This window comes from Bufo bufo, chromosome 1 (assembly GCF_905171765.1).
Source record: "Bufo bufo chromosome 1, aBufBuf1.1, whole genome shotgun sequence".
In the NCBI taxonomy this organism is placed as follows: Eukaryota; Metazoa; Chordata; class Amphibia; order Anura; family Bufonidae; genus Bufo; species Bufo bufo.
This window is the reverse complement of record NC_053389.1, coordinates 531856389-531876443: the sequence shown is the minus strand read 5'-3', so window position 1 is coordinate 531876443 and position 20055 is coordinate 531856389. Positions and strand designations below refer to the sequence as shown.

The 20055-nt window shown below is 43.7% G+C and overlaps 1 protein-coding gene across 3 annotated transcripts in view; it reads right to left on the bottom strand.

Annotated features, from left to right (window-relative positions):
• Positions 1 to 20055, bottom strand: part of PLXNB2 (plexin B2) — a 234377-nt gene that overhangs the window by 32077 nt on the left and 182245 nt on the right. For all 3 annotated transcript variants that reach the window (XM_040411954.1, XM_040411944.1, XM_040411961.1), the window contains 5 exons: positions 18926 to 19083; positions 17406 to 17554; positions 14093 to 14201; positions 4336 to 4472; positions 1163 to 1330 (listed from right to left, as the gene is read on the bottom strand). In XM_040411954.1, the coding sequence (XP_040267888.1) occupies positions 1163 to 1330; positions 4336 to 4472; positions 14093 to 14201; positions 17406 to 17554; positions 18926 to 19083 (721 nt within the window). The remainder of the gene's footprint in view (positions 1 to 1162; positions 1331 to 4335; positions 4473 to 14092; positions 14202 to 17405; positions 17555 to 18925; positions 19084 to 20055) is intronic.

The window sequence follows — 20055 nt, the reverse complement described above, 5'->3', positions numbered from 1 at the left end:
GACTGATACAAACTGATGTTCAAAAGATGGATCAGTTATTTTTCATTTTCATGTTCTTCTGACAGATCAGAAGAATGGAAAGCTAAACGCAGATGTGAAAGAGCCCTCATTTTTTGGGACACAGCTGTCTGTCAATATATCATTAGTGATTTCTACTAGTACATGTTTATTTTCACCCCATATGGTTTATGCTTATTTAAAGGGATTCTGTCACCAGGTTTCACCCCTGTCAGCTAAACATATGCTGATGTTCAGGGCCTCATCAGGATTCCTAATGTGGGCTTCTAAATGTGATCCGTAGCCTTATTTTGCTAAAAAACAGGGGATGTCAAGGGAGGCAAGGTGTCCGCCGCATCAGGATTCCTAATGTGGGCTTCTAAATGTGATCTGTGGGCTTATTTTGCTAAAAATCAGGTTTTACTAACCTGTCACTCAAAGAAATAAGGTGCCCAAGGGGATGTCAAGGGATGCAAGGTGCCCGCCGCACCCACCGCCGTTCGTGCCCAGCGCCGCCTTTCCAGACTTCTGCACCGCCTCCTAATCCTCTGTGCCGCCTCTCGCCCTCCCTACACCCCCCCTCCTCCCTCTGTAAGATCTCGCGCGTGCGCACTGGGCTCTGCCTGATGCGCCCGTGGTGACTTCTCCATTTGGCTTCTTGAAGCGAAGTGCTCAACCCAGGTATGACCTGCATTCTGGTGCCAGCCTCTCAGAGCCCTGTGCGCACCGCGATATCTTACAGCAGGAGGAGGGGGGAGGGAGGGAGAGCGAGAGGCGGCACAGAGGATTAGGAGGTGGTGCAGAAGTCTGGAAAGGCGGCGCTGGGCACGAACGGCGGTGGGTGTGGCGGGCACCTTGCATCCCTTGACATCCCCTTGGGCACCTTATTTCTTTGAGTGACAGGTTAGTAAAACCTGATTTTTAGCAAAATAAGCCCACAGATCACATTTAGAAGCCCACATTAGGAATCCTGATGAGGCCCTGAACATCAGCATATGTTTAGCTGACAGGGGTGAAACCTGGTGACAGAATCCCTTTAATGATTTTCTGCGCCGTGTATTTTTTAATCATCCTTTTAACAGTCTTTTTCATGGATTGTAATAAAGGGTGCACATTGTATGGTCTAGCAAGATATGATACTGCAGCAGAAAACAATGCTAAATACCTGGCAAAACTGCGATCAGGGTAAAACTGGGAAATGATGGGATTGCTTCTGTATGTAAACTTTCCGGCTTCTTTTACGGTGTTAGTACCATAGGACAACTTCACTTTGACGTTTCCTTCTTTCTTTGCCTCACTTGTAATGCATATTATTTCTTCACCAAATGAAATGCTATGAAGAAGAAAAAAAAACATGTCAGGTGGGCGATGCTAAACAGGTAATTGTCTTCCATAAAATGACTGGTGAATAAGCACAAGGCAATAAATATGTGTATCCTTCACGCTTCATGTCTTCCACAAACAAAACAGACAAACCATATGGCAGCTAGTAAGTCCTTGAGGCTAGCTGGGATAATTGTAAGATAAAATAATCCAGGAATACACTGATAAACATGGGCCAACGCTACCTACGTATGGATTTCAGAAGATTAAAGAGTAAGTAAGGTAGTGCCCTAAGCTTAGAGATTTGGGGGTCTTTGAGGTCATGCTAAACATTTAGCAAGCATCATAATTTGAAAGTAATAAAGAAATACACTGAATTGTGTCATAGACCGCTGAAGTCAAAGACTTCTTGAAAAATCCCTCCCTACAAGAAGTTTAGAATCCTATCATTAAATACATGAATAAGCTGTCAAGAGGTGTATTCATGATCTAGGTATATAAATGATTTATCAATATAATTTCATTTAGGTTTGCCTGACGCTGAAGACTTTCGAGTTAAAGCTGGTCACAGAAACTAGATGTCTGTCGGACAAACTATTGGCGGCTACGTATGCTTTTCATGGCGTTTCCTTTATCTTTCTCACTTTTCCTCTAGGATAATTCAATTTCAAACAGATGATAGGATATGCAGCGAAGAAGGCTTTAATTATACAAGCAAAACAGTAAAATTCACATAGGGGAACCTGAAACTACTGGATTATGAGAATTAGGCCTCATGCACACGACCGTTCTGTTTTTTTGCGGTCCGCAAACTGCGGATCCGCAAAAAACGGAAGCCGCCCGTGTGCCTTCCGCAATTTGCGGAACGGAACGGGTGGCCCATTGTAGAAATGTCTATTCTTGTCCGCAAAACGGACAAGGATAGGACATGCTATATTTTTTTGGCGGGGCCACGGAACGGAGCAACGGAGTGCTGTCCGCATCTTTTGCGGCCCCGTTGAAGTGAATGGGTCCGCACCCGAGCTGCAAAAAATGCAGCTCGGATGCGGACCACAACAACGGTCGTGTGCATGAGGCCTTATAGACACAGAAACCCTTGAGGCTTCTACTGAGGATGTTCTCCACTTAGAAGCACTGGCTCAAGTAGAGAATACCTCCACTTATACACAGTATAGATCTGTACAGTGCTGTCTTTCAGGCTTCATACACAGAGCTCTGCCATCTGCAGGAGACCTTTTAAAATGGCCATAGAAAGCTAAGGGTAGAGAAATATTAGCGACACATACTTTCTAGACGGTTTCTGCTCAGTGTTCTGAATCCACAGTATACTGCAGTACTGTCCTAAAAACAAGAGCTGGATTACAGGACCTCCTGGATTATGGGATGCTGGAGTAAGGAATATCACCGTACTAAATGATAGTTTGCACTTTCGATTTGAGAAAGTTTTTTCTTCTTTTTCTTGTAGACAAAGATAATGAAGCACCATGTCCCCTTACATATTGGGGACCAGAGCATCTAAAATGCCTTGTTTGATGTGCAGACGTAAAAATTAGCTGGAGTGGGATTGGCTGATGTTACTTATAATTTAAAAGGGAATTGAAAATCATGGAGCATTTGTTACTAATCACTGTATCTCTCTTCAGCCAAATTGGCAAATCTCTAAGCAAAGCTTCGGAATACAACAGGGACAGCTGGAACAATTTGGCAAGTTCTCTAGCACAGCTTGAAGTCAAAGGTTCTGGTGAGCAGCACAGTAACCCCTTCATTCACACAGCATTCCAATTAGCTATTGACCCTCTCAGAATTAACTACATCATGCATCGTCTTCAATCCTAAAATACAACCACTGCCATATTGCTGACACATGCCGCTTAATTGTAATTATAACCAGCTCTTATAACAAAATGTCTTTGTTTAAGCCAATGAGATTTGGTTGCCTGTCAAGATATTTATGTAGTCTCTGTTGGCAAACAGTATTAAATCCATAAGTAACTATCATCTAGAGTTAAAATATCTGTAAAAGGCAAAACCCTAAACCAGGTCTAAAAAGTAGTTGTAGTGTGTTTTCGATGTGCCCGCAATTTGCTGCCCTGATTAGTGGAACCTCTCAGACATAATTTGGCTGGCATTTGGTGTGCAGCCAATCTCCATTGTAAACTTCCCAAAACACTGCTCTAACCAGTTCCTTGCCTCTGTCTATCCAGGCAGTCTGTGAATTCCCTTCTCTCCTAATTAATTCTCATGTCCTAGTCAAGATTCTGCAACTCTATGCAAGAGTATGACCCATATATGAAGCATTCCTAGTACTTCTGCCTGCTTGCTCTTCAAATTTAGAGTGTATTTGTACAGAACAAGATAAGGCTACTTTCACATTAGCGTTTTTCTTTTCCGGCATAGAGTTCCGTCGCAGAGGCTCTATACCGGAAAAGAACTGATCAGGCATATCCCCATGCATTCTGAATGGAGATTAATCCGTTCAGGATGCATCAGGATGTCTTCAGTTCAGTCATTTTGACTGATCAGGCAAAAGAGAAAACCGTAGCATGCTACAGTTTTATCTCCGGCGAAAAAAAAAACTGAAGACTTGCCTGAATGCCGTCCGGCATTTTTTTCCATAGGAATGTATTAGTGCCGGATCCGGCATTCAAAATACCGGAATGCCGGATCCGTCCTTCCAGTCTGCGCATGCGCAGACCTTTAAAAATGAGAAAAAAATAAATATCGGATCCGTTTTGCCTGATGACACCGGAAAAACAGATCCGGTATTGCAATGCATTTTTCTGACTGATCAGGCACTTTTCAGACTGATCAGGATTCTGATCAGTCTGAAAAATGCCTGATCAGTCAGAAAAAATGACATGCGTTTGCATACAGTTTGCCTGATCAGGCAGGCAGTTCAGGCAACGTAACTGCCTGCCGGAATCAAACAACGCAAGTGTGAAAGTACCCTTAGAATGGCAGTATTTTAAAAGAAAGAGTGCTACATAGTATAGAGGCAAGGTAAATACTACATACACTTTACACGGGAAACCATCGAGGGACACTTGGACATCATTTTTTGATCCAGTTTCTAGATTATTTCCGGATATTGTAACATGCGTTCCTCCAGCAAGCACTCCTTCAACTGGTCTCAGAGATGTCGGCTCTGGTTCCTAGAAGTAGGGGGAAAAAAAAAAGAAGAAAAGTCCTTTAGTTATATTTCATATCAAATTAATGGAGTTCTCCCATGTAGATAGCACTTTCTCATGCACCCTATAGGGAGTTATTAGAGAGGGGTCCTCTGATTTGAATTCTTATCTCTTCGCTAAGGTGGAAAGTGTTTGAAAAGAAGGTCGCTCCCTCTGGAACTGTCCTGTAGACCAGTGATCCCCAACCAGTGTGCCTCCAGCTGTTGCAAAACTACACCTCCCAGCATGCCCGCACAGCCAAAGGCTGTCCGGGCATGCTGGGAGTTGTAGTTTTGCAACAGCTGGAGGCACACTGGTTGGGAAACACTGCTGTAGACCACTGGCTGGAATGGGCACTGTGTAATGCCTATTATTTCCCTGTAGTGGCTGCATGGAAATTGGAAAGTAACTGCATTCATTCTTTCTGGAGTTGACCCCATCCTAAATGCACCATGTTAAACACATGTCAGTGGTGAGGTAGGCCCACTCCTTACACAGCAGGTACCAGATGTGTAATATAGCCGACTCCCTAGCAATGACTGGGATTGGAGATAACTCCTATCCCGATCATTTAACCCCCTAAATGCCATGGTCAATAGTGACTACGGCACAGTCGCTGATAAGCTGTTCCCTGCGAGTGCTGCCTTCTTCCTCACTTTTAACCCACACACCATCGACATTGCGGAGGTGAGCAGGTGTAATTACAGCTCCTCTGTCCCACTTCTCTTCAAGGAAAATGTGTAATTTATTACAATTTCTGCTGTTTCTGAGGTCAGTTGCCTAAGTGTGAGGTCTTATCAGTGATTGACAGCTATGTATGAATACACTTTTATACGGGGAAGGCTCTCAATCACTGACAAGACCGTTCACTTGGGCAACTAATCAAAGAAATAGCAGAGGTTCAAATGAATAAATTACAAATTTTGCTGAATTATTTCCCATAAAACTATATATAAGTCTGCTCAGCTCCTCCTGCTCTATAACATTCTGCAATCTGCATTTTCATGGCAAGTGTTATGATCTGTCCTCACAACAACTTATTCCCTATCCACAGGATAGCAAATAAGTGTCTGATTGTCCAGGGCCCCAGTGGTCAGACCCCGCCAATCATGAGAAGCCAGAATTAGACTTACTGGTAATTCATTTTCCACGAATCCACCATGACGGCCCAGAGAGATTGAGCCCTGACCTCTGTAGGGGCAGGAACAGAGATAGGTTAAAAGGACCCCTCCCACCACCATTCACCAGTGAGTTCCAGATTATAGTTCCACAACCACCGGTTAAGAAGTGAAACAACTCAAAGTTATTTTTTGGTATTAACACATACCAAGTCATTATAATAATTTTAGGGTGGGATATCATGCCGTCATGGTGGATTTGTGGATAATCAATTACCGATAAGTCTAATTCCGGCTTTCCACTTCACCACCATGACGGCCCAGAGAGACATAACAGATTATATACGTCTTAGGGTGGGGCAATGGCCTGTAGGACCTTGCGACCAAAGGCCTCGTCGGAAGACCTGGATAAGTTGAGTCTATATTGTTTGATGAAAGTGTTTACACTGGACCAGGTTGCGGCCCGGCATATCTGATCTAGGGAAGCTCCTGCCTTTTCAGCGAATGAGGCAGATACGGCTCTCGTGGAGTGAGCCCGAATGACGTCTGGACAACTGATGCCTTCAATCTTGTAGCAGTCTGTAATAGCCTATTTTACCCTTTGGGCAATGGTAGATCTGGAAGCTGCTTTCCCCTTATTTTTACCACAGAAGAGTACTAGTAAATTGTCCACCTTTCTTAGGTCCCTAGTGACCTCTAGGTATTTTAGTACTGTTCGTTTGACGTCCAGGGTATGGAATCGTTCCTCCCCAGAATTTTTAGGATTCTCACAAAAAGAGGGAAGAACGATCTCCTGGTTTCTATGGAAGTCTGTTACTACTTTTGGCAAAAACGTCGGGTCTAGCCTCAAGGTAATTCGATCCTCCTGGATTTTGAGGTATGGTTGTCTTATTGACAATGCCTGGATCTCGCACAGTCTTTTTGCTGATGTTATAGCTATAAGAAAAGCCACCTTCTGAGAAAGATGCTTTAGGGAACTTGAGTCCAAGGGTTCGTAAGGCGGACCTGTGAGTCCCCTAAGGACAATGTTTAAGTCCCAGGTAGGCACCCTTGATTTGAGAGATGGTCTTAGTCTGGCTGCAGACCTCAGGAATCTTTGGATCCATCTATGGCTGGCTAATTCAGAATCGAAATAGGCGCTAAGCGCTGAGACCTGGACTTTAAGGGTAGAAGGACTTAACCCTGACTCTAGTCCTTTTTGCAGGAAGTCCAGGATCCTCTGTATATTTGGTTTAGTCTGGTCTGGGGCTTTGTCACCTGACCAGGTGCAGAATCTTCTCCAGATTTTTAAATAGATGGAGTTAGTCACCTTCTTTCTGCTGGCCTTCAAGGTAGATATCACACCCTCTCAGAGACCTCTGCGTCTTAGAAGGTCGGACTCAGGATCCAAGCCGAGAGGTTGAAGATTTCCGGATGAGGATGGAGAACCGGCCCCTGGATCAGGATATCCTTCCTCCTTGGGAGAATAAATGCTTCTTGTGGGGAGAGGTTGGTTAGAATTAAGAACCAGCCCCTCTTGGGCCAGTACGGGGTGACCAGAATTATTCTGGACTTGTCCCTGATGATTTTTTGGAGAACCCTTGGGATTAACGGGAACGGAGGGAAGGCATATGCAAGATCCCAGTTCCAGTGCAGGGAGAAGGCGTCGATCGCCAGAGGCCTGTCCCTCGGGTTTAGGGAGCAAAAGTTTGATACCTTTGCGTTTTTCCTTGTAGCGAATACGCAAAGGGAGGCCCCATCTCTGGACAATTAGATTGAAGATGTCAATGCTTAGAGACCATTCCCCCTGGTCTATAGTGGTCCTGCTGAGGAAGTCCGCAGCGCTGTTTAGGTTTCCTTTTAAATGAATTGCAGATATTGATTTTACTTTTTTCCCCCCCAAAGGAAGATTCTTCTGGACAGACTTTCTAGTTTTTGAGACCGTGTGCCCCCCTGATGCTTGAGGTAGGACACGGTCGTTACATTGTCTGAATAGATTTTTATATGTTGGTTCTTTAGTTTTGGAGCGGCTGCTTGTATTGTCTCCAAACTGCCCTGAGCTCCCTGTAGTTTGAGGACTGAGCTGCAATTTTCGGAGACCAGTCTCCCTGGTAGAGGTCGGAGTATATTTTTGCGCCCTATCCTTTAACGCTGGCATCTGTCTGAATATGCACTGCTGGGGTTTTGAGCCAGACCATGCCCTTCTTTAGATTTTTTGTTTGAAGCCACCACCGGACTGAAGATTTTATGTGGCCCGGGATCAGGATCTTCCTGTCCAAAGAGGACAGATGTTTGTCCCATCTTCTTAGAAGCCAGGACTGAAGGGCCGTGTAATGGGCCTGGCACCAAGGGACTGCTACCATACAGGCTGTCATTTGACCTAAAAGGCTCATTGTTTCTCTGAAAGAGAAGGAGCGACGTCCTAGGAAGGCCCTGATTAATGACTGAAGGTTCTGAATTTTTTCTGCTGGAAGGAAGGTTGTCTGTTTTACCGAATCCAGCAATACTCCTAGGAATTTTACCCTGGTATCTGGAACTAGGGATGACTTTTTTAGGTTTATCACCCAACCTAGAGCTGTCAGAAGGGAACAGAAGATCTCTCGATCCGCTATAGACTGATCCACCGTGTCTGAAATCAGCAAAAAGTTGTCTAGGTAAGGAATGACAGTCACCACCTGAGACCTCAGGGAGGCGACCATCTCTACCACCAGCTTCGTGAAAATCCTTGGGGCTGACACCAGCCCGAAGGGGAGAGACACGAACTGGAAATGGTGAACAGACCCTCTGTGATCCCTCAATGCAAAACGCAAGAGCCTCTGAGACTGGATGTGAATAGGAACATGATAATATGCGTCCTTCAGGTCGATTGTACAAAGGAACGAGTCTCTTTGAATTAAAAGAATGGTAGAGTTTACGGATTCCATTTTGAACCTTTTGTAAATTACAAATTTGTTTAGCCTCTTGAGGTTTATAATCATGCGGAAGGAACCCCCCCCGGCTTCTTTACTAAGAAAAGGTTGGAGTAGAATCCCTGCCCCCGTTGAAGCTCGGGAACAGGAACCACTACTCCTAAGTCCAGAAGATTCTGGACCTCCTTCCAAATTTGGCTCTGCTGAAAAGGGGAAGAGTGGTGAGATATCAGAAATACATTCGGAGGGGGGGGGGGGGGGGGGGGGGGAGATAACTGTATCCTGTAACCGTTCTTGATAAGTTTTTGCGCCCAGGGGTTGGGAGAAGTCTGCTGCCACTGAGCAAAAAATTGGGATAGTCTTCCCCCTATCCTGGCGTCACTGTTTCTCACCGCCCTTGTTCTGGGGATTAAGGAGGTACCCTCTACCTTTCCCCCCTCTTGGTAACTCCAACGTCCGGATTTACCTTTTCCACGAAAGGAGCTATTTTGGGAGTATTGACTACGAAAGGAGGGTTTCTTTTTAGGGGTTTTCTCTTTAGGGAACCCTTTCTTTTTATCAGTAGCCTTCTCGAGAATCTTGTCCAATACAGGACCAAACACGTATGCGCCCGAGAAGGCTATAGAACACAACTTCATTTTGGAAGAGATGTTGCCTGACCAAGATTTCATCCAAAGTGCCCTCCGGGCAGCATTGGACAAAGCCGCGTCCTTGGCCGAGAATCTAATTGTCTCGGCGGAGGCGTCCGCTAGGAACCCCGTGGCGGATTTTAACAAGGGAAAAGAGTCTAGTATCTGTTCCCTGGATGTCTTGTTAATTAGATGATTTTCTAACTCATTCAGCCACAGGTAAATAGACCTGGCGAATGAAGTAGCGGCTATGTTGGTCTGAACACTAAACATAGCTGCCTCCCAGGATTTTTTTAATAGACTGTCTGCCTTCCTTTCCATGGTGTCCTTTAACTGACAGGAGTCCTCGAATGGTAGCGAGGTTTTTTTTTATTAACTTTGGCCACCTGGACGTCAATTCTGGGGACTTCGTCAAAGATCTTAGAGTCCGACAGGTCAAATACAAGGCGGTTCCTGAATTCCTTGGAAATCCCTAGTTTCTTTTCTGGATGGGCCCATTCATCCATCACCATCTTCTTAATGTTTTCATTTATGGGGAATACACGGGAGCGTCTGACCTTCAATCCCCCAAACATCTCTTCCTGAACTGTATGGGGTCGCTGGATGTCCTCCACCCCCATTGTATCCCTGACCGCCTTTAGAAGGTCACTCATCTCGCTAGGAGTGAAGAAGAATTTTTTAGAGTCCTCGACGATCTCGCCCTCTGATAGGGGGTACTAGTCGTCCTCCTTTTTGGAGGATGAGGCTTCGCCCTCCAAATCCTCGGAGTCTGAGGAGGAGATGTCCGCCATTCTGGGCCGTTTGGGTGGGCGAGCCCCCAGGGTATCTTTCACGGAGGGAGGCTAGAGAAGATTTAACTTCCTCCTGAATCATAGTTCTAAATTCCTGCATAATTGAGGGTTGTTCTTCTCTCACCAACTTGGCAATACAATCTTTGCAAAGTTTCTCCTGCATAAACATCGGGAAGCCTGACGGAGCACTGGATGCATCTGGCGGTCTTCCTGGGCTTTTTTAAAGAAAGTGGCCTAAAGTGAGAGAGCAGCCCATCAATTTTGTGTCGATCCAGTATAGGTGCATAAACATTAGATGCAGTATACCAGAAGCCCCCAGGGGAGGGGTGCTCATACCAGTGGTTATCAGAACAGTATACTAGGCACCCTCCCCACTGGCCCCACATCTGTCAAGCTGCTGGCATGCCCAGGTGGGCTACTCACACAGGGGCGCTCTGAAGCGGTCTGCTCCTTCTCCTGGTCCAACATGTCCGGTGATGCGGAGAGCAATGCAGAGAGCGCAGCGGGAAAGTGCTTGTGAGTTTTTTTGTAATAGACATCCACTTCCGGGTTTCGTCCGGCGGCCCGGAAGTGACGTCAGACGTGCGCGCCTGCTCAGAACGTCCTTCCGGTCAGCTACCTACACGGGGAGGTAGGCGACCCAGCGGCAGCTCAGGGCAGGCTTCCCACAACAGGGAGCGTGACCCCGGCGTCTCCCTGTCAGCTTTTGGAACTAAGTCCGCCGGAGAGCAGGGGACGCATCCTGGATGGAAGGCCCGCAAGGGAGGCAATAATTCACCACCGATGCGGTCACCCAGGTATAGAAAAAATAATAAAAAGAGGTCCTTATCCACTTCACCTCCCTGAAAGCCAGAGAGGACTTTTCTCTGTCCTGGCCACTATAGGGGTAGGAACACACTGGTGAATGGTGGTGGGAGGGGTCCTTTTAACCTATCTCTGTTCCTGCCCCTACAGAGGTCAGGGGTCAATCTCTCTGGGCCGTCATGGTGGTGAAGTGGAAATGGGGGCTCGCGGTCTCCCATTTCAAAAAGGTATAGAAGCGCTGATCTGGGTCATTAAACCACTTAGATGCCATGGCCAATAGCTATAACAATGTCTCCTATGTATTTGCATGTCAGCCTGGGGAGTTTATTAGGCCCCAGGCTGACATGCAAATATATAGGAGACATTGCTATAGCTATTGACTATGGCATCTAAGGGGTTTAATGACCCGGATCAGCGCTTCTATACCATTGAAATGGGAGAACGCGAGCAGTATATCTGTATTAGGCCTTATGCATACGGCCGTTGACAGCCGTGACCCGTATTGCGACCCGCCAATAGCGGGTCCGCAATATACAGGCACCGGCCGTGTGCTCACTGCATCACGGATGTAGACCCATTTACTTGAATGGGTTCGCAATCCAGAACTGCGGTGCGGAACAGAGGCACGGTAACACTAAGTAAACAAAAAAATCTAACATTTTAAAATACAGCTTTTCAACAGAGAAAACTGCAAAAGTAAAATTTCCACCACATATTTGTTATTGTGGCGTCCTGTGGCGATGGATTTTTTTTTTTATTGTGCAAAAGCAGTAAAACACTAGAATGCCACCAATGTCAGATATGTGTAGGTTCCAGCAGAGATCTCTAGAATGGGGTCCCCAAAGTGAATAAGAGTTCACTGCGTATGAACAGTGTGCAATCCATTCACTTCTTTGGGAGCTACGAAAATAGCCAAGCAAGTGCACTCGCCTATTTTCGAAAGCTCCATATAATTGAATAGAGAGTGCACCACTCAGGCGCGGCAACAGCACAATTCAGATCTAAGGGACTGCCAGAAATAGCTGAGCTATTTTCAGAACTCCCATATGAATGGAGGGCGGCCACGCATGTGCGGCAGTTCTCTGTTCACTTTCGGGGTCCCTTTAAGGAGATAGGAGTGGGTCTTAGCTCTGATATTGCTAAGATATGCCACCAATGACTGAGGTTAGACCACCCTTTAATAAAAGTTGATCAGTAAGTTATGTATAACCTAAAATGGTACCATTAAAAACTAACTTGTCCTGCAAAAAAAAAAGCTCTCCTATGACTACACCAAAGGAAAAATAAAGTTATAGCTCTTGGAATGCCACAACGAATAAATAAATAAAATTACTTGGTCACAAGGATCAAAACAGGCTGGTTGCAAAGGGGTTAAGGTAGAGAAAGTGTAACAGGGAGATTCTACTTCTCTTATGTGAATCCACTCCTGGTTTTAGCCTCAAAACTGCATCAGAAAATCTGAACAAAACCTGAATGTGTACTTGCAGCCTTAAAGGGGTTATCCCATGAATAATGTAAAAAATGAAAATCAGACATCATATAGGGCATGTCAATCTCTTTATAACTAACCCAGAACCAGCCCTGTACCTAACATGGATGCAGAGATCTCCACATTCATTGCTCTGCTAGATTAATATCAATCTGACAGCTCAAGGGGAGAGTCTTTTCTGCTGCAGCTCGTGGGGGCGTGTCTCAGCTCTCCCTATCACAGCTCAGGAGGCAGCTGAAGGGTGAAACTGAGCATGTGCGGCCATCTCAATGAGCAGGACAAAGAAATAAGAAAAAAACAAACAGCAGGTGGCGCCATACAGATACATTTTTATTGAATACCTCAGAGGCAATGCCAAATCCTTAATTACATGCAATTACAAAAGTATTCAGTATTCAAAACTAAAGAATGTTTTTTGTGGGACGACCCCTTTAAGGTCCTTTTACACAGACCAATGTTTTACAGGAAACTACCAAGAACAAACCAAGTGTTCCCAATAATTGCCTGATCGTCAGCAGAGATGGGGATTGCATTTCCATGGAGCAGTCACCTCTGCAGTAGCAATCATAATGTTTTATAGAAAATCCCTGATAACTGATTACCGGTCAGTTTAAGTTGGCTTGTGGGTTAATTATACATAGCATGAACCAACTACATGCACCTGACTGACAGGGACAGCTCAATTTTCACCTCTTTGGTTTGGAATATAAAAGTTATATATTTCCAGAAAACACTTTATTATCATTCCTTTCTGTTAATTTTCCCTATCCATAATTGTCTGGAAGAAATTATGCATTCAATTGAAAACTTTCAGTAAAGTTACACACAACCATATTATCATATCTTATAAATGAAAGAAGAGGCACACAGAAGCTCTGAGCAATCCCAAAAGGGCGGATGTCAGCTTTGATCTGAAGCTACCGTGCCAGAGAGCATCAGAAATTCCACACTTCCTGTATGTACTAGGAGGGGAGCCAAGAGAAGTAGACAGCTTGTTGGTACCCTCATCTGAGGCTGACAGTATCCTCTGACACAAAGGATGCACAGAGCTCAGATCGGAAGCAGCCACTGCAGCGGTGTCAGCATCAGTCTGCAACTCACATACTCATTTGCATTGCCTCTAGTCATGATAGGGATTGGGGAAGCGTAACTGCAGCTGAATCTTGATCATCGTAGATCACATCCTGGGACATTCTTTAATGTCACTTCCCCGGCAATGTTAAAGATACAACAGGACTGCCATTGAAAAATCTAAACTTTCATCTGCTCAAGTTTTACATTACAAACCTTTGATAGAACAGAAATAATATATGCCAAAGAAGTATACTGACCAAAAGAATTATGAAAGGAAAATACAGACGTGCAGTAAGTGCAAACATAACCCAATTTCCTCTTGGTCATATCTGCATTGCACTTGATAGGGTTATCCCATCTTAGACAATGGGGGCATATCGCTAGGATATGCCCCCATTGTCTGATAGGTGCGGGTCACCTATCCCATTCATTTCTATGGGGCCGATGGAAATAGCCAAGGAGCGCTCCACTATTTTCGGCGGCTCCATAGAAATGAATGGAGGGCGGCTGCTCATGCGTGGTGCACCCTCCTCAACTTTCTCTGCTCCGTTCTCCTTGTAGGCGGGACCCGCACCTATCAGACAATGGGGGCATATCCTAGCGATATGCCCCCATTGTCTAAGATGGGATAACCGCTTTAACACTTACAAACGTATATGGAAACTACAAACTCCAGATTAAAGTGTTGATGTTTGCTGGATGCTGCAGAGTCTCAGTGTTGTAAACTTGACAAATCCCTTATTAAAATTATATTCATAGGTTAGATGTAACACATAAGAAACAACTAGAAATAAAAGATCAGAAAATTGTACCTGGTAGGTAAAGGTAAGACTGTTCGGCGAGATTCCTTCCTTTTGATTTACCATTATATTAATGATTCCAGACTGAGCAAAATGTGCTGGTCCAACCTCGCACACAACCCTTAAGATAAAACAGAGAATTATATAAGACTGGTAAACACATAAAATGCAGGCAAAACAACAATCCAATATTCAGAAATACTGTCATGCTATGTGACATCCTCATACATAATGTACAGTATTAAAACATAGGGGTGCAGTCACACACAGCTTTTTTATGAGAGTTTTCCAAGCAGTAGTTTAAGGCCTCATGCACACAAACGTATTTTGTTTCCGTGTCCGTTCCGTTTTTTTAATTAATTTCAACGGGTCCGCAAAAAAGGCGGACAGCACACCGTGTGCTATCCATATCCGTATGTCCGTTCCGTAGCCCAGCAAAAAAAAAAAAAGAACGTGTCCTATTCTTGTCCGTTTTAGGCATTGTTACAATGGATTCGCAAAAAAAAAAAAAACAGATGGCATATGGAGGTCAACAGTTTTTTTTTTTGCGGATCCACAATTTGCGGACCGTAAAACACATACGGTCGTGTGCATGTAGCCTAAGTCAAAGCCAGAAATGGGCCCTGCAGAAATGAGTTTATAATTCTCATTCCCTTCCATCCCACTTCTGGCTTTGGCTCAAGAATTGCATCAAAAACTGCCAAAAAAAGCTGTGTGTGACAACATCCTTACTGTGACTTTTAACAATAAATTGTTGTGTGTAGATTAGCAATTTACCCATTACATGATTTTATATTCCTATATGCTATACAGGCTTTATCACTAATCAACTGTTTTCTTGAGCTCAGCTAGCTCCAGAGTAGGCAGACACTAGCTGCTATAATGTCTCCTATATACTGTACAGGGAGAATTTTCTCCCCTAAACACAAACAGATAGAAGGAGCGTCTGTGGCTGACTCTGCCTCTCTCTATGATGGCACATTCAAGTTCCCTAAAGTGATTAATAAAAATAAAATAAAAAAATTAAAAATCAGTTTTTTTTTTTTTTTACTAAAAAAATAAAAAAAAGCCCAAAATATTACAAATTAAAGCAATGCCCATATGTCATTTATCATATTAAAAATGAAAAAAATTGCAAAGTCAAAAAATGACCAGTTTAATAAAATATCAAGTGATTTGTCCCGCATGGTGGCCCCATTAAAAAAAAAAACATAAGCAAAAACTTTTTTGTCCACCGCACCTTCTCCAAAGATGGAATTGAAAAAGATCAAAAAAATGAAATGTTACTTGTTCAATGGGAAAATAATAAGCTATTGGAACACACTGCAAACCTTTGAATTTTTTATTTTTTTTGAAAAAGTTTCTCATTTTTTAAATGTAGTAAAACACGTTAGTATCTAATGAACTACAAGCTTGCATCACCATAATCATACTGACCTGCAAAATAGGACTGTCATTTTTGACTGCATAGTAAAAGCTGCAAAAACAACACCCAAACAAGAAAAGTGGAATTGTGTTTGTCTCTTTTCACCCCACAAATAGTCTGTTTACAGTGTCATGATAAAGGATTACACATGAAACACTAAACCGTGACATTAAAAATGAAAACTCATCCTGCAAAGATATGATCTTATACGGCTATAATGACAAAAGAATAAAAAACGTTACAGCCCATGGGAGGAGAGGAAGGGGAAAAAAAATAAAAATCAAACATGTTATTTCCAAAATTTGCTTCGTCCTGGTGGGGTTAATGGCTGTGAGATATTTGGGATGGCAAATATCATGGTTCCGGGAGATTTTTACAGCTAAACAGATGGTGTCATTTCACCCAGAAAACGGAAACAGGACATTGCATTATTTGTTACCATTGATTCAGTAGTATCCATTAGAAACAGAAGTGCTTACCCTCTTCTGACCTAAGACTAAGTAATAGCGATGCCATTTACCATACTTTAAACTACAGAACTGCAAGAAAAATACAGTCGTCACTAAACTTAATCACTATCCCTCTTAAGCGTCGCGTTAACAATGGCAATGATCAAATGCCTTCCCTCCACTGCATTCAGATGTGTTACAATAGTAGTAGCTCATTAACCACAGATAGATCCGCGACAGACTGAAATTCTGGAGGTGTTAGTTCCCCGATCAGGGCAGCGTCTCTCACTTCGAAATGCTGTAAAGTTATTCCCAACAGAAATTACACAATTAGCAAGATATCTGCAAATCCTCTCCTGAAAATGTACCAAATTATTCAGTCCCTTCACAGACACCTTTTTTTCATCCTGTGACTCACAGCTACAAAAGGAAAAGCCCACAATCCACTGCTACGTTTTCTTAGCTCAAAGCATGACTTACATTAGGATGCAGCAAAACGTAAAATAAGCAGTGTACATGACATTAATATGTGCATCAGGTAGCAAAAACCAGCCGAGAAAATATTACGCCTTTGATACTGCCGTCTATTTCTACACTGGAAGGCTATAAGGACTGCTGGGGCAGACATGAACCACGCACACAGGACATGTAACATCGTGTACTGTTTGCACAGGTTTCTAGTACGCCCGCAGTCCACCGCACGCATAATAATTAGGCACATTCTTTACATTTTCTATTTTACTGACAATTATAAATGATTTCCTGGGATGTCTGTACAAAACAATTCTTCTCTGTGTTGGTAGATCAATGTGAGAAATAGAATTATTCTGCAATATAAGGCCTCATGCACATGACCGGATGTATTTTGCGGTCCGCAAAAAATACGGATGATGCCCGTGTGCATTCTGTATTTTGCAGACCCATTGAAATGAATGCAAGAAAAAAGGAAATCTAGCTCCCAGGCGACCATATGAATGCTTTAATGAAAAAACGTGCTACAATCCGGACATGTACACCAGGTCTACGCGTTTCAGATCTACAAATTCAGATCCTTACTCATTGAAATGAATGGTTTCGCATATGGTCCACAAAAAAAAAAAAGGAAGAACGGACACGGAAAGAAAATACGTTCATGTGCATAAGCCCTAAGGGAATGTGCATGGTCAGCTTCATTATCTGGAAACTGTTCATACAGCAGACAGGAGGAGAGCAGTACTGTAGGATATTGAATAAAGATAGGCTAGGTAGGTTCCTTCAAGAGGAAATATCTCAGTCATGTGTCATTATGAATGCTAGGAGCAATAGACCTCAAAAGGAATGGCAGCTAACGCCCGCACTGGGAAATTCTGGACGGTTATATGGCGGGGCTCAACATGCACATAGGGAGGGCAATGTATATTTCAGTTACTGCCATACACAATGAGATTGAGATTAGTACAGATAAGCTCACCTGGTAGAGACAGAATAGCTCTCTGGCTTGAATGTACAGCTCACGTCTGCAACTTTAATTTCTTCCACATCTTGAGCAGTTATTCCCAGATTTGATCCCATTATAGTGAGCAGTATGCCTCCATTCAGGGGTGCGGCTTTTGGTGTAAACTGAAGACAAACATTTTGTATCAGAAATCTACCAAATTTGTAGGTTTAAGAGAATATAGATATAAAGATGCTGAACACTGTAATTGCTTTGTGGCCCAGAACCACGCAGCTTCCCAACAACTGCGGTGGTTTTATGGCAAGTACAAGTGAATCACTTGGTTTTCATGTACTTCAATTGTTCTTGCTGTAAACCAGCCACGCCTTTTTCTGCGTGGTTCTCAACCATATGGCAACTATCCCTGTTCACCCACGTCGTATGGTCTAGTTTCTTTGGCCTGAATCCACAGGCATCAACCATATATCAATCATCTGCTCAGCTCCTCTTGTTCTGTAACGCTCCCTGCAGATTGACTTGCATATTCATCGTGACAAGTAGGCAAAACTGTAACAAACCTTAAAGGGGTATTCCCATCTTCGACAATGGGGCATATCGCTAGGATATGCCCCATTGTCTGATAGGTGTGGGTCCCACCTATATCGAGAACGGAGCGGGGAGCGCTGTGGCTGGAGGACCCGCACCTATAAGACAATGGGGGAATATCCTAGCAATATGCCCCCATTGTCTGAGATTAGAAAACCCCTTTAAGCATCCTGACTACACTGCAGTGAACACTCACCTAACCCAGGACCAGAGTTTATAAAATATCCATAGCTTAGAAAATATTGCAATTGAGAATTCATACATACAAAATGATGTAACCCAGGGGTCAGCAACCTCCGGCACTCCAGCTGTTGTGAAACTACAATTCCCAGCATGCTCCATTTCTATGAGAGCTCTTAGAAGAGCACAGCAAGTATGCAAGCTGGGAGTTGTAGTTTCACAACAGCTGGAGTGCCGCAGGTTGCTTACCCCTGATTTTGCTGACAAGACTCAAAGTAGGATCTAGTTCCCATATTCCCCATCTGAAGCTTCCAACAACTGAAAAAAATACTGCAGAATATTAAGTGGAGCATAGCGCAGCTCCCCAAGGCTGAGAAGGGGCTCACAGTGGTACTGTGAAATGGATGATGTGCAGCGGCTCTTCAGGTTTGTTCCTCTACTTATCAGCAGGCAACTGTATTGATCCGCTTTAAATTAAGACAAAATTCAGCATCTTTGCCTGTGGAAATCCCAAGGCAGGGGAAATGGGGAAAACATAACTCTGCATGAATTATTTACTAGGAGAACTATTTCAGAAAATTAACTCTCAGAGTAAGACTTTCAGCACCGACCACCACAAAAATTTAGAGGCGTCAATAAACTTTTCTGAATACATTACTGAAAGTAGTTTTGAAGCAGGTTTAACTCAAGTAAGAATGATATTATAGGGGCAATTATTATTGGTTTCTGTTAAACAAAGGAAGGATAAAGATACTACATGGTTTTCTTACATCTGTGATCAGAGGATCAGGGCACTCTGTTGCAGCTCGTACTTTACACATATCCTCGTAGACACATTTGTTGTTACACCAGACACACTTGTACTTTCGATCAGCGGCCAAACACAAACTACAATCCGTTCTTCCAAAGAAGCAGTTGTATAGGCTTACTAGATATAAAAACACAACATAACATTAAAGGAAACTTTTTTCAGCTAGTTAAAAACAGAGATAGCAAAACATATCCTTTTTTCTAATCAGTTTTTATTTTCTGATTGTAAATGTATTTATTCTATATCCTGAACATGATCATGGGGGCGGCCATCTTGCCTGAGCTGTTCCTAAAAGCATTTAGAAAGCATTAAGAAAATTGCTTTAGAGTAGCCCATAGGACACAGACATGATGGTCAGGAGGGGACTTCAGTGACTTGTATGGGAGAGTTTTCTAGGCATGCACTGTCACCTGTGCAGAGGTCATTGTACAAGGAAAGATTAGATCAGCTTTGATAATCACCTACTGTCAATGGTGGATCCTGTCTCATCTATACACAGAGGTGATATCGTTACAGGCAAAATTAGAATGACAGAAGCAGGTAACTACATTGAAGTGGCGCCTATTATAGGCTTAGTGGCCAGTGCAAGAACTGCACAATTGTATAGATTTTGATTAACTACAGATATTGATATGGAAAATTAAAAACATCATTTTCTGATGATACATTCCCTTTAATAGAATTATATCTTTCCTTCAGGTTACTTAACCCCTTAGTGACCACCCACACCCCTTTTTACGTCAGTCACTAAGGGGCCTTAGGCTGGGCCGCCGCCTTTTCACGGTGGCCCAGTCTAAGCGCTACGGTTCCCCTGTGCAGCGCAGAGTGGGGGCTCGGCTCTCACACGAGAGCCGCACTTCTGCTCTAACTGCCTGGACCAGCAGGAGTGCCAATATGGGCTGTTTAACTCCTTACATGCCACGGGCAATGGAACTCGACGCATGTTAGTGCTGACAGAGACTCCCTCTGTCTCTCGTCGGCACCCCGCAAGTGAGATCCCAGGGTGCCGATGTTTGTATAGGTTGGCTGGGACCTGGTGTAGGTTCCAAGCCAGCCTTGAGTGCTCTCCAGCAGGCTGTGCCTCTCTGG